The following is a 15,384-nucleotide window of genomic DNA, read 5'->3' as shown; positions in this document are numbered from 1 at the left end:
GTATACTACGACCATATGCCCTATAGAAAGCCACTATTTGGCCGGCCCTACCTCTAGGACCGTGCACGAAATTACACTTTGGCATGATCATTTGAGACACCCTGGATGAACAGCGATGCGCCATATCCTCAAATCATCACATAGGCATCCACTAACCCAAAATTTAGGTTCAATTCAAGGAATCGCATGTCAAACCTACTACATGAGAAAGCTTATTATTAAGCCTTATTATGACAAGATTCATTTGAATCCTCCTATTTTTCTACAAAGGATTCAGGGGGGGAACATTTGTGGACCGATTCACCCCTTTCTGCGGACCATTTAGATATTTTATGATTTTGGTTGACGCTTCCACACGTTGGTCACACATGTGCTTATTGTCCATAAGGAATGATGCATTCTCCAAACTATTGGCCTCAGGTTATCAAGCTCAGGGCGCACCATCCTGATTATCCGATCCAATTTATTTGATTAAATAATGCAAGAGAATTCACATCTAAAACTTTTGATGACTATTGCATGTTGGTTGTGGTTGAAGTTGAACATCCAATACCTCATGTTCACACTCATAACGGCCTGGCAGAGGCATTCATTAAGCACTTACAAATAATTGCTCAATCGTTGGTCATACGTACCAGGCTCCGAATCGCTGCTTGAGGTCATGCAATACTGCACACAGCCATGTTGGTCTGTCTGAGGCCTGTTGCAACCCAACCATATAGCACCCTTCAGTTGGTTACCAGATACAAACCCAACATATCGCATCTGTACATTTTTGGTTGTGCAGTCTATGTGCCGATTTTGTTGCCCTTACTTACAAAAATGGGGCCGCATCGAAGGATGGGAATCTATGTTGGATATAATTCTCCTTTAATCATTCGTTACTTAGAACCTTTGACAGTCGATCTATTTACCGCGCATTTCGCGGATTTTCACTTCTATGAGACAATTTTCCTATCATTAGGGGAGGTAAAAACATCAACGTTCCTAAAGAACGATGCGATTTATCGTGGACGACTCCCACTTTGTCTTATTTAGATCCCTGCACTACTCAATCTAAGACTGAAGTGCAGCGCATATTAGATCTTCAGACCATGCTAGATGCTTTCACCAGTCTAGCGCGACTGACAAGATCACGTATTCCAGCTACGAATATGCCTTCAAAGATGGATGCACCAAATGTACGACGGACTATCTCCTAGAAGCCCGAGACGCCATTTTGGCCGATCCACATACATTAGCAGTTAGCTAATCATCTGCCCCTACACAAAAGTGCGGCATACCTCTTTTCAAATGATTCACACCCTCAGAAGAGGAAACTCATGGCACAGGCCCCTGAAGAGCCTACCGTGAATCCGACTGTCACCTGCTCATTCTATCCAACTCATGAAGAAATTCTAGATTACGGAAGCGTCCTTGAATAGACGAATCCATCTCCCGAGAATCGTGAGATTTCAGTCCATTATGCTAGCTTGGATGATGTTTGGTGTAGAAATAAGATGATCATCGACGATGCATTAGCGTATGCAGTAGCTATTGAGATCATGTTGAGCGATGACATTGAACCCCATTCTGTTGATGAATGTCGACGTAGAACTGATTGGTCAAACTAGAAACAAGCAATCCAAGTCGAACTCGATTTGCTTGCGAAACTTAAGGTGTTTGGACTTGTAACTCCTACTCCTCCACATATGAAACCCGTTGGCTACAAATGGGTTTTCGCTCGGAAGCGTAATGAGAAGAACAAAATTGTGAGTTACAAAGCTCTTCTTGTTGCGCAAGGCTTCTCATAACGCCTTGGGATTGACTATGACGAAACTTATTCACTCGTTATGGATGTGATTACTTTTCACTACCTTATCAGTTTCGTAGTTTCCGAAAAACTGAGTATGCAGCTGATGGACGTAGTAACTGCATATCTCTATGGGGATCTTAATACATAAATTTATATGAAAGCTCTTAAAGGACTTACATTAACTGGATCAAATATTTCCAAACCCCAGAACACGCTCTCGATTCGGCTGAGGCATTCACTCTACGATTTGAAGCAATCCAGAATAATGTGGTATAACCGTCTGAGTGAGTATTTGACTAGTCAGAGATATGTAAACAACGAACTATGTATGTTCATTATGAAGTCACATTCCAGTTTTGCAATAGTTGCAGTTTATGTCAATGACATAAATCTCATCGGAACTCCTGAAGAGTTAGAGAGAACTACCACACACCTGAATTCAAAATTTAAGATGAAAGATCTAGGAAAGACTCAATCTCGAGATAGAGCACCATTCAAATGGAATCTTAGTACATCAATCGAACTACACTCAAAAGATATTACACCGCTTTAATGAGGATAAAGTGAAGCCTTTGAGCACTCATGTGGTCATTCGATCGCTAGATGCAAAATGAGATCCCTTCCATCCGAAAGAGGATGATGAAGAGATTTTGGAGCCTGAAGTTCCTTATCTAAGTGCGATAGACGCTTTATTGTACTTAGCTCACTGCACTAGACCCAACATCTTCTTCGCTGTTAATTTTTTGGTAAGATACAGTAATGCACCAACACGTAGACACTGGACCCGTGTTAAAGATAGTTTTTGTTACCTTAAGGGTACTACGAATCTGGGCTTGTTTTATCCCTACGGATCCTCAAGTGATGACGTACCCTCTTATCTCGAGTCGATTCTCGCCTTGTTGGTTATGTCCACGCATGATACTTATATGATCCGCACAAGGTGCGCTCTCAAATAGGTTATGTCTTTATCATTGGAGGCACTGCAATCTCTTGGAGGTCAACTAAACAGGCCTTAGTTGTCACTTCGTCTAACTAAGCTGAAATTCTCGCAATGTTTTTGGTTGAGAGCAGTTGTGGGCCATATTCGAAGCTCTTACGATCTTTACGCCGTCGTTGACGTCCCGACAACGATCTATGAAAGCAACGCAGCATGCATCGAACAGCTCAATAAGGGTTACATCAAAGGAGATAACCCCCAGCACATTGCGCCGAAGTTCTTCTTCTCACATCAACAACAAGAGCATCAGAAGATTGAAGTCACGCAAATCCGTTCACAAGACAATCTGGCCAACCTCTTCACCAAATCACTACCGAAGGTGACATTTCAGAAACTTGTTCAAGGAATTGGTATGCGTAAACTTTCTAAGTTGTAACATTGCTAGTTCTCTTTGGAATTGTGTCAAACTCAAGGGGAGTATCACGAAGTATACTTGCTTGATCTTAATGTACTCTTTTTCCTTTCCTCTGGATTTTTGCTACCTAACGAGGTTTTGACAATGCACCCACCTTGGGTTGATCATATCCCTGACAACGTCCTGTAGATGTTTCATTTGACTTTGCATTTCTCATGCATTTTTCCGTAAACTATGGATTTTGTCCCTACTCGGGTTTTACCATAGCCTTAGGGTTTTTTGTGAGACTTACTTCCTTGTGCAAGTTCCTACCTTATTTGAATAGTGTGTTTCTAGAATCAGGGTCAACGAGTCGACGTCCTTAACTCTACATGATGCCGAATCTACTACTTATGTATTTACACACTCAAGAGGGAATGTTATAAACTTCTTATTTAAGTGTGATCGTCTAAATTCTAAATTATATTTGATTCTAGTTGTTTTTTCCTATTAGGACTTGTATTCCTTGGAGGAGAAAAATTTCTTCTCTCCCTTATTACTATAAATAAAGGCATTGTGTAGGGGGAATACCACATCCTCTACGCAACCCTACAAACAAATCCCTCTCTATATTTTCTCTATGTCGTTGGCCCCCCTCTCCTTGTCAGTTAAATATAGGCCACAACAATAAATATATATTAAGGATTTTTATTACAAATGCCCCCTGAAATTGACCTTATCAAAATGGTCCCTGAAATTAAAAATTGATTTATGTCGTCCCTGAAATTGGGTGTCGCAAATCAATGTAGTCCTTTCATCACAATTCTGTCAAAAATTCCGTTATGTGATAAAATATTGCCACGTGGATTAAAAGTATTTAAATATTAATTAAAAAATTATTTTATACAATTAAAAACAAAAACAAAGGAAAAAAAGAAGATGACGACTGTTCATCATCTTCTTTCCCTCCTACCCAGCGACCCACCATTCTCCTTCCTTTGAAACGGCACCGTCGCACCTGGTTCCCGCGGTCCTCACGTTCGCAGATGACGATAATTCAAAATTAAACCTCCCCGATGTTGATCGACCCGGATGTGCAAGCTGGGGGAGTGGGTTGAGAATTGGTGACACGAAACTAAGGTAGTTTACCAAGAGTTTTGGGTCCCCCAGATGTGTATATGTAAAGAGAAATCAAGACTGTCCCTATGCATTGTCACTCAGTGGATTGGTGGCCAGATCAGGATCTTCAAGATCTGGAAATCTTTCAAGAGCATCATTTCTGATAGCAGAAATTTCATCACAAGTTTCCTTGACCGATTTGCAAGAGGAACCAACCTGCTCTGTATCATTTTCTTGAGTATCTGAACATCTAATATAATCACTTTAGATGAGGAGTGCCGAAATATGACAACAAAATGAGTCGATTTGTAGTACTTGCTCGGTGCGAGGCGACGAAGAAGATGAACTGTTCATCTTCTTCTTGTTTTTTCTTTTTTAAAGTTTTTTATTATATAAAAAACAATTTTTTTATTATTTAAATATTTTTAATTTATATAGCAATATTCAATTAAATTTGTGCGATTCAATTATGTGACATGCCATTACATGACAGAAATTTTGACGGAATTGTGACGAAATGATCACATTAATTTACAACACTCATTTTTAGGGATTACATTGATCAATTTTCAATTTCATGGATCATCTTGATAGAGTGAATCCATTTTAGGGACCATTTATGATAAAACCCATTTATTAATCACATTATTTATAAAATTATTTGGTTCTTTTCAATTATATATTGCTTAGGCCAGCTCGTGTAGTTAGAAAATATGATACTTTACGTTAAGAGTAATAATGTTAAAGAAATTATATTTTTAGATCATAATGACAAACATTTTATGTGTCAGTTGATGTGTCATGTCATACCATGGTACATGATAAAGGGAAACTTGCATATATATATATATATATATATATATATATTATTCAAATCCATTATTTTCTTTTATTTATTTTTATATGAAAAGACATACAATATTCACTCTTCAATGAAAAGCTCCAATAACAAGCCAAAACACTGTTTCAGAAGTTTAAAAAACATAGAAGGAAATGAAAACCATTGTTTGTTAACAAAAGTTTTGATGCCATATAATTCAATTGTAGGTGTCTTGGTGCTACAAGAGGTAGTTCTCCATCAACTTGAAGAGGTGGGAGGCCTTCTCTTTGCCAGCCTTAACATGTTTTCCTTTAATCTCAACGTCACCCTTAGTGTGGTAGTGTTTGGTGCTCTTGATGATGGAACCGTTACGGGAAGCCACCAACTTAGTCTCACAAGAGATCTTCTCATCGGTCTCAAAGATAACATCTTCTTCAATCACACTGTACTTGTAGACAAAGTTGTACTTGTCAACCCCATTAAATTATGTGATTCATGTAGTTGTATGTGTTACCTTCACCGAAGTTGATCTTCTTAATGGTTCCAACTCCGCCATCTCCTTCAAGGATCTCAACACTAAAAAAGAAAAATGCTAAAGAAATCAATTTTTTGTGTTGCATTAGTGTACCATATGGTGTTGCGTTAGTGTACCATATGATGTTGCAAGTTATGCATATGTCACGTCAATTAATGAATTTATCTGATTAGATGTTGGTTTTTTTTTTTTTTTAACAAACGATATTATCTACAATAAGGGGGAGAAGGTGGGCTTAGCCTCACAATGGGCTAGCAATAATATAGTTCAAACTCACCTTTGGTGAAAATCAAACCTAAGACCTCTCACTTAGAAGTGAAAAGGAATACCACTAAACCGTAGTACTAAGTGGCTAATTAGATGTTGGTTGTGTGCATGATTTGATATATGAGATGGTATACCAATGTAATTAAAAAATATAATCTCCCTAGCATTACTCATTAAAAACACTAAAAATTAAAATCCTAATGTTTTCTTCTCTTTTTATCCTTTTTGTTTTTCAACTTCTCTAGCATTAACTCTGCAAGCACTTTTTTCCATACTCACCTATGTTTATTCATATACTTTGGATTGAAAAAATTATCAACGAGCATAAATAAACAAGGTGTAAGAAGAAAAGACGTGTGAGGAATTTGTTTCCATAAGAAAAATCCTTTGGCTCTTTATATAGGGATTATTGCTTCCTTATAGACCAATCATAGTGTTTTTGATACGTCACTTCAGTGTTTTTATCATTTTATGATTTGTTGGTAATAAAGAATTACTTTTTATTTGTAAGCAGTCAAGCAGTGTATGTATATACATATAAGAGTGAAAGTTGTGTAGAGCTATAAACTGGAGACTTGTCACATCGTTCTTGTGCTCTTGTCTCTTGAGTCTTGAACTTTCAGGTGAGCTTCTGAAAGCCTTTACTGTTTTTCTGATTTCATATATGTGTATATATTGTGGCTGTAGCATTTTCGATATGAACTTTATATTGCATTTGTATGGTTCCGACAGGGATCATGAGGCATTCTTCAACTGTGGAGATACAATGTCTATGAGGAAGTGTATGACAAAAGAAATCAAGAAACTAATCAAGGAAAATCCAGTTTTCTGTGGCAAACTGAAATGGCCGAGAATCAAAAGTCATTGATTAGTCCATCCCATTAACCAAAGGTGACAATTCCTCCCAATTTTGTTGCCTTCCTTTTTGTTTTGTGATTCCATACAAGCAGAATTACAGGGTGTTGCGAGTTATATATCAGTTAAAGTGTAAATAGTAGTACGTTGTCCCACATTGATAAAGTCCATATGTAATACAAATTGTAACTCCTATATATACTCCACTTTGGAGATATAATGAATATACAAGAAATTCCTAAATATTGTCATATATATTTTTGGTATTTACTATGTGTAGTTTAACTTGCCATCTGTGACATCCCACATCGCCCAGGGGAGTTTAAATGTATATTCTCATCCCTACCTAGCACGAGGCCTTTTGGGAGCTCACTGGCTTCGGGTTCCATAGGAACTCCGAAGTTAAGCGAGAAAGGGGGTTTGAGCAATTCCATGATGGGTGACCCATTGGGAAGTTGCTCGTGAGTTTCCAAAAACAAAACCGTGAGGGAATGGTAAGCCCAAAGCAGACAATATCGTGCTACGGTGGTGGAGCGGGCCCGGGAAGTGATCCGCCCCGGGCCGGGATGTGACAAATTGGTATCAGAGCCAATCCTGATCGCGAGTGTGCCGACGAGGACGTCGGGCCCCTAAGGGGGGTGGATTGTGACATCCCACATCGCCCAGGGGAGTTTAAATGTATATTCTCATCCCTACCTAGCACGAGGCCTTTTGGGAGCTCACTGGCTTCGGGTTCCGTAGGAACTCCGAAGTTAAGCGAGAAAGGGGGCTTGAGCAATCCCATGATGGGTGACCCACTGGGAAGTTGCTCGTGAGTTCCCAAAAACAAAACCGTGAGGGAATGGTAAGCCCAAAGCGGACAATATTGTGTTACGGTGGTGGAGCGGGCCCGGGAAGTGATCCGCCCCGGGGCGGGATGTGACACCATCAGAGCAGTTCGTTCTTGGTGACCTGTGTACTTTAATTTTGAGCCCATTTTTGTCGTGATTTTCTTCGTTAAAAATAAAAATAAATAAAATAAAATTTTTAAATAAAAGAAAATAAAATTAAAAAATGAATAGTGTCGTGAACAGTGATCTGCTACAAACCGTGAACAATGATCTGCTACAGTGTTCAAGTAAATTGTTTTAATTATGCTACGTATCTTTTGTGTCTTTATTGTTCATGATTTAGCTAAATGGCTCAATATAATAATAATGTTGTTATGTATCTTGGTGGAACAAATATATGGATAATTGATATTGGGGTCACTGATCATGTGACTGGCGACCCTAGAGTGTTTGATGAGTTATGTGACTATGTTCGTGATCTGTATATTACTAGTGCAAATAGAGCACCTTCCCCTGTGAAGGGTGAAGGCACTATCTCTCTTACTCTGACCTTATCATTGGTCAATGTTTTAGTTGTTCCTAATGCTAAATGCAATCTTTTGTCGGTAGGAAAACTACTTGATACCTTATATTGTTCTGCTCACTTCTACGCCCCATGTATTGTTATTTTCAAGACATTCAAACTCAGAAGATAATTGGTCGTGGTAAAAGAATTGAGGGTTTGTACATCTTGACTATGGAGAATACTGTTCAGGTTTAAATACTCATCAAGTTCTAAGTGCTAAAGTGGAGGACAGACATCAAATTTGGTTGTGGTATTGAGACATCCATCATTCAGTTATATGAAGCATCTATTTCCTTCTTTGTTTTGCACTTGTAGTGATTCAAAGTTCAAGTGCGAAACATGTGTCCTTGCTAAGAGTCATTATGCTTCATTTCCCATAAGTGATTATAAAGCTACTTTGCCATTTGGTTTAATACATTCTGATGTGTAGGGTATGGCGATGGTTACTTCTAATGGATTTCGTTGGTTTGTTACTTTTATTGATGATTGTACTCCATTAACTTAGGTGTTCTTGATGAAGAATAAGGGTGATGTCCCCTTGCTTCTTCAAGAATTTTGTTCAATGGTGTCTACTCGGTTTTAGACCAAAGTTAAGGTCTTCAGGTCTGATACAGAGGAGAATATGTGAATCACACTTTGGCATGCTTTTTTCTTGATTAAGGTATTATTCACCAGACGACTACTCTGTTTACACCCCAACAAAATGGTGTGTCCGAACGGAAGAATCGTTAAATAATGGAGGTTGGTCGCTCCTTGATGTTGGATAAATGTGTTCTTAATCATTTGTGGGGTCATGCTATTTTGGCTGCTGTGTATTTGATAAAGCGTGTTCCGAGTAAGGTACGTTTGTCCAAACCCTATGCATCTTACATATGTCAGCTATCTAGTGTATCAGTTCCAACAAAATTGAACGACGCTTTGTCTGACCCTTAGTGGGATAATGCCATGAATGTAGAGATGGAAGCTTTGGAAAAGAATTCCACTTGGGATTTGGTTCCTTTGCCAAACTGGAAGAAAGCTGTTTGATGTAGATGGGTGTTCACTATTAACCATAAAGCAAATGGTTCTATTGACCGGTACAAAGTCAGATTAGTTGCTAAGTGTCATACTCAAACCTATGGGGTGGATTATCAGGAGACTTTTGCTCCTGTTACCAAACTTAATATTGTGCATGTTCTTTTATCCTTAGCAGCAAACCAAGATTGGCCTCTATTGCAATTTGATGTTAAAAATGTTTTCCTTCATGGTGATCTTAAGGAGGAAGTTTATATGGATCTCCTACCTAGTATCGGAATATCTCCTGAAAAAGGTGTTGTGTGCAGATTGCGAAAGGCTTTGTATGGTTTGAAACAATCTCCTGGAGCGTGGTTTGGGAGGTTTACAAGTTCAATGAAGAAGTTTGGGTATGTTCAAAGTTATTCAAATCATACTTTGTTTCTAAAGTGACAAAATGGTAAGCTAACTGCATTGATTATTTATGTTGATGACATGATAGTGCCTGGTGATGATTAGAAGGAGATACAATGCCCTCAAAAGTACCTAGCTACTAAATTTGAGATGAAAGAATTGGGTGAATTAAAGTATTTTCTTGGAATCGAGGTTGCACGATCCAAGCATGGTATTTTTTTGTCTCAATGGAGGTATGTTCTTGATTTGTTAGCGCAAACATGTATGTTAGATTGCAAACTTGTTATACTCCGATTGAGCAGAATCACCATCTAGGCTTATTTCCGGATCAAGTTCCTACTCATAAGGAACGATATCAAAGGCTTGTGGGGAATCTAATTTACTTGTCTCACACTCGCCTTGACATTGCTTATGCAGTTAGTTTGGTAAGTTAGTTTATGCACTCACCTAGTGAAGCTCATATGGATGCAATACTCCATATTTTGAGGTACTTGAGGATGGCTCCTGGCAGAGGCTTGGTTTTCTTCAAGAATGGTCATTTTAATGTCGAATGGTATACAGATGCAGATTGGGCAAGTTCTATCACTGACAGGCGATCTACATGTGGATACTTTACATTTGTGGTTGGTAATTTAGTTACTTGGAGAAGCAAGAAACAAAAAGTGGTGGCTATGTCAAGTGCTAAAGCTAAGTTTCATGGTATGTCTCATGGTGTATGTGAATTGTTGTGGTTGAAAAAATTGTTGAGAGATCTTGGATTTAAACCCAAAGGTGCTATAAAACTTCATTTTGATAACAAGGCTACTATTGAGATTGCTCATAATCCAGTGCAACATGATCGAACAAAACATGAGGAGATTGATCGACATTTCATCAGGGTAAAATTGAATGCTGGAATTATTATGTTTCCATTTGTGATATCTAAAGATCAACTCGCAGATGTGCTTACTAAGGCTGTGTCTAATAGTGTGTTTTCCGTCTCACTTGACAAGTTAGGCATGTGTGACATCTTTGCTCCAACTTTAGGAGGAGTGTTGCTAGTTATATATTAGTTAAAGTATAAATAGTAATATGTTGTCCCACATTGGCGAAGTCTATATGTAATACCAATTATAACTCCTATATATACTCCACCTTGGAGATTAATGAATATACAAAAAAAAATTCAAATATTGTCATATATATTTTTTGTTTAACTAGTGTACTGCATGCTTTTACATGTCGTGTGCGTGAGAGAGAGAGAGAGAGAGAGAGAGTAATTGATAGACAGTGACTTATGTATTTAACTTGACAGCTTGAATTGGCATCATACATTGTTCAATGACCCTCCACGTCCGGTCATTCAAAAACAGAACAGCAAATTGTTGCATATTCCAGATGGGAAGGAGTTGAGTTCGAATCCGATACCTTCATCCAATTTCACCAGGATGAGCTGCACTTCCTTGCCATACACAAGACTCACCTTGCAGTATATGAAACCAAAGAACTAGCATGCGCTCAGAAGGTTTCTCTCTGTCTCTCTCTAGAAACGCTTCTTGAAAATATAACACTTCTTCTCATAAGCTCTTTTATTGGAAGTGCCTTCACGTCGAAAGTTTTTAGTGAAAAACCAAGTGCTTCCTGAAACAGCACTTGAATTGCTCCTAAAAGACAAGAAGCACTTTTAAATTTTTCTAACATTGTTAAAAACATTTTTTGGTTATCTGAAAGCGTCCCAAGACTTTCATTTGTGTTTGCAGTGGGTTCCAAGTTTTTCTGCAGATATTTCTCATGCAACATGCTCAGGTGATAGCCTGATGGTACAGCCAGCTTTTTTTATGGAACTATAGCCATACCTGATGCTTCAACTGTTGAACTACGTTGTCAAATCAATCCCTCCGATTACCTTCCTGCTGATACAAGGTAATACTGCTTGCATCATTTGATGAATAAAACTCGGTGAACTTTGACGACACTTGACCCAAAATTCGAGCGTTTTTGTAGAATGTCGCATAATCTCCCTTCCGATTTTAGTTAAAATTTGAGATTTCCGTTCAAAAGTTGCACATTAGCTCACACGTATGATCAGAGACGTCACTTGTAAAACTAACGAAATCATTTCATGGGTATTTTTGTTATGCGGGTGAGCCTCATGTGCAACTTTTTAATTATGTTTGAAAGGAAATCGTGAATTTGACTAGGATTTGCATGGGTATAACCAACACTTTTTCACCACACGAGTCATCTTCATACCTATCTATGCTGCTTCAACCCGTAACTGCCAATCCCAACCGCCACGCTCGGTTTCTGCTCAATCAACACCCTAAATGATCAGTTTGGCTTACCAGTTCTGTCCATTTTCATCTTGGAGCAACGACACAGATCTACAATGGTGGGTGCTGGGTCTGAGGCGGAGGTCGGAGGATGTCAATATATGAACTTGACTGCATTTCAGCCGTATCGCTGTCATTAGGAGAAATGATGACAACCTAAGACATAATCTGATGACACTAAATATAAGAAATCAGAGGGCAAGCCATTAATAGTATCAATCTACAAGCAGGGGCACGGTAACCCTATGATTCGTGAATGCATATTTACTTGAGTTGAACAGTACAATGAATTCGATGAAAATCAAATTGCTGAAGATAATACATCTTTCAAGCATCTACCTTTGCTGCCGCAGATGCATAACTTACGCTGCTGTCCCTCGTAGTTTTGCACTGGCTTGACTGCTCGTATCGGAGAAAATTGATCTTTATGTTTATTGGGCAATTCCTCAGCATCTGAATACATTGAGAAACATAGTACAAGAAATTATGAGCACTGATCAATGAAGAAACATTTTGTAGTCTAGGTAAATTAAGCTCAATTCTTCAAAACAAAGGCTTCTCCTAACATTTTCCCTCTCATCGTGATTTTGGTGACTTCAGTACAGTATGTTAATATCAAAAGGGTAAGTGCTACACATAACAGGGATATCTTTAGGTTGCTTTCGTTATAGTATTGTACTTTTTTATTACTGAGTCCCAAGAATATCTTTTATTTGCATCCAGACAAAATCGTATAAAGGTCAATAAGACAGGAATGACACTGGTACTCTTTAATGATAGGCATAGCCTTTCTAACTGAAAACACCAATGTAATCTAAAACAGGTCCAAAATCGCAGACATAATGTTTTTCAGAGTTTTACCCTGTTTTATTTAGGGTGCCACATTCTTGTATTGGTTAATGTCCTTTGACAAAGTTGCAAGAACACCATTTGAACTTGTTCCCCTTCAGACATTAGAGGGAATACTTGAGGCACTTACATGCAGAAAAACGCTAATTGGGTGGCGCCCACAAATGGTGTTATTAAACTCTGACAGATACTGCTTGAACGCATCTGGATTTCCAGTTTCTATTATATCCATCCCCATCCTGTCCAAAGCCTCAATTGATTTGTGTATGGCACCATGTTTCTTGTCATAGTGCATGTATTTGAACCTGAGAGAGAATAACAAGGTCAGCCACGGTCAACAAGTAACAGTCTGGCTTCAATTATATGAGCACAAAAGCATGGCAAGATAAGAGAATTAGCAAAACATTCAAATATCATGTAACATAACAATGAATACCATGACACAGCATCCATGAAGAAATATTTAAACCGAATCCGAGCACTTCTTTATTTTTCTTAGAACAAGGACCAAACAAAATATAAGCTTTAACTGTCCTTCTGTAAAAATAAAAAAATAATAAAAATATATAAAATATAAAAAAAGTTGTGTTTGTGTTTGTGAATGCATGTTTGCATGCTCTCGCGCGCACGCGCAGGGGGGGGGTGTGGATGAGAGAGACACAGAGAGAGAGAGAGAGAGATGCATAGCATAATGCATATTGCAGAAGATGCAAGTCCGCATGCACGAGTGTAGATACGCACTGATATCTTGGACAAAAATAGCAGTCACCTTAGATAACAATGCCAATACTCGTATATAGAACCATGAGTGGAACATACCGAGACCCCCAATGACAAAAATCTGATGACACAGAGAAGAAGTTTTGCGGATCATCCACATATTTCGCAAGGAACTGTCCATACATGGCTTCACTTTCAGCTTTAAGAGCACCAACCAAAATGGGTACAACTTTAACTTGGTGCCTGCATCAGTATTGTAAAAAAGTCAGCCACACCAAAGAGGATTACAGAATAGAAATGCCATATAAAAACAATAAATAAAAATATATAGAACAAACATACCCCTCAAACACTTTAGCAAGATATGGCAAGTGCATTTCCATGCTATGTTCAGCCTCATCAACGATAATATCCATCAGTTCAAGTTTTCCAGAAGCTTTAAGCTCCTCAATCACTGATAAGTGAAAACAAACAGAATTTGAGAAAACCGCCACAAAAACTCAGGAAAGTAGTTAACTCCTGTAAAATGAAACATGTGATATTTTCATTGTTACGTTGTTACTAGGTAGGTACTGGTTAAAATGGGAAAAACAGAAAGGATCACGGACAATAGACATGACTCTGTACATTTAGTGATCAGGTCATGCTGCGTTGATCACTAAAGGTGTATACTGTAATTTAACGACGAGATCACATTACCTTCCAAATCAATAGGTAGGTCCCCAATGGGGGTCTTGTACACCGTGGCTGTCGAAAGAGCACACTTTGGAGTGTAATGGTGGTGAGATGGACCGAGCAGGAACACCCGCGTACTGAAAAGGAAAGTTAGTCAGTTATCTCACAATTTGCAACAACTGGACAGCTAATTTTCCATACTAATCAAGCTTTACAGGTTCGATTAGGAGTCAACGCACAATTATCTGAACATAATCAGCTCATTTTTATACACAACATGATCAAAACAGTATTAGAGAAGTAACAAAGACAACTTACATGTTTGTTGGGTCAATGTTGCCAAATGCATAGGCAGCGGCACGACCCGAATACGAATACCCTGCGTGCCTTTAATCCCAGAGCCACCCAGCGAAAATAAATTCCACCAAAATAAACGTAAATAAATAAGTTTAGTTTTCAACTAATTAGTGGGTAAACAAGAAAGATGCAGATGCAGGAAATATGAACTTACGGAGCAATGACACCTCGAACATGAGGAGATTTAGTGAGCCCAGATGCTCTCAGCCATCCTTCAATCTCTTCTGATAACTTCTTAGCTGAAAAATCAAAACTTTAAGCTCAAAAATGCGTATTTAAGTATACATGTATATTACACAAACTGATCGGATGAATTAATTTTCTCAAAAGCAGGCCATATTTGATGAATTTTTAGTTTTGCTGCCGACCCACATCACTAACTCGGCTTGTTGTATTCAAAGAGGCCAAAAAATGAATCAGAGGGGTGTTATTTTCTCGGGTACCAAACAGAAACTGAGAGAGAGACTGACCATTGTCGGTGTACCAAGAACCGGCGTGCGATGCTCTTCTGACTTTCTCCATGGATGGAATTTGGGAGAATCAACGAAACCCTAATCAGGTGCAAAGAATGAAGTTAAAACTGAGAGTGAGAGACACAGACGAGACGAGATGCCTTTTGTAACGGGAGGAGACAGCTTCTGGGAGTTTGGACCGTGATCGGTATACGGATGGTACGTGTTATTAAATAAATAGTGGGATATGTGTGCTAAAAAGTTAATAACTTAAAAAATAAAATTTCTTTCAATTCTTATTAAAACACGTGATGTACCACTTGTATTCCCGTCACAACTAAAAATTTCTCCTTGTGGTGGGTGTGGTGACGTCTTGTTACTCAATTCGAGTACGCTTTCGCATAGCATGTTTAAATAATGCAAAATCATGACAGCCTAGTGATATTCCTTCACTTGTTAGTGAGAGACATTGGATTTAACTTTCGCCAAATGTGA

At 38.5% G+C, this 15,384-nt stretch overlaps 1 protein-coding gene across 2 annotated transcripts; it reads right to left on the bottom strand.

The window, feature by feature from the left end:
* Positions 1-12,020: 12,020 nt before the first annotated feature.
* Positions 12,021-15,099, bottom strand: LOC137718252 (uncharacterized). Of its 2 annotated transcripts, none has more exons than XR_011065862.2 (8): positions 14,908-15,087; positions 14,592-14,676; positions 14,399-14,467; positions 14,105-14,217; positions 13,748-13,859; positions 13,505-13,648; positions 12,698-12,990; positions 12,021-12,289 (listed from the first exon to the last, which is right to left on the bottom strand). XR_011065862.2 is itself a non-coding variant. In XM_088698114.1 (8 exons), exons 1-8 carry the CDS (start codon positions 14,957-14,959, stop codon positions 12,164-12,166), a joined length of 876 nt encoding a protein of 291 aa, XP_088554240.1. In that variant the 5' UTR covers positions 14,960-15,099; the 3' UTR covers positions 12,021-12,163. The 2 variants fall into 2 exon arrangements, 1 of the variants encoding a protein (XP_088554240.1); XM_088698114.1 differs by having other exon boundaries at positions 12,816-12,990; positions 14,908-15,099.
* Positions 15,100-15,384: the final 285 nt, after the last annotated feature.

Source organism: Pyrus communis, chromosome 8 (assembly GCF_041283825.1).
Source record: "Pyrus communis isolate YQ-2024b chromosome 8, ASM4128382v1, whole genome shotgun sequence".
Lineage (NCBI taxonomy): Eukaryota > Viridiplantae > Streptophyta > Magnoliopsida > Rosales > Rosaceae > Pyrus > Pyrus communis.
This window is presented reverse-complemented; position numbering and strand designations above follow the sequence as displayed.

Bases quoted from the DNA above. Each gene is read 5' to 3' on its own strand.
- LOC137718252 (XM_088698114.1), bottom strand. From the start codon at position 14,959: ATGGAGAAAGTCAGAAGAGCATCGCACGCCGGTTCTTGGTACACCGAC. The intron at 13,860-14,104 runs GTAATGTGATCT...TTCACTTATCAG, and splicing joins CCTACCTATTGATTTGGAAG to TGATTGAGGAGCTTAAAGCT. The intron at 12,290-12,815 runs GTAAGTGCCTCA...CAATGTATTCAG, and splicing joins CAATTAGCGTTTTTCTGCAT to ATGCTGAGGAATTGCCCAAT.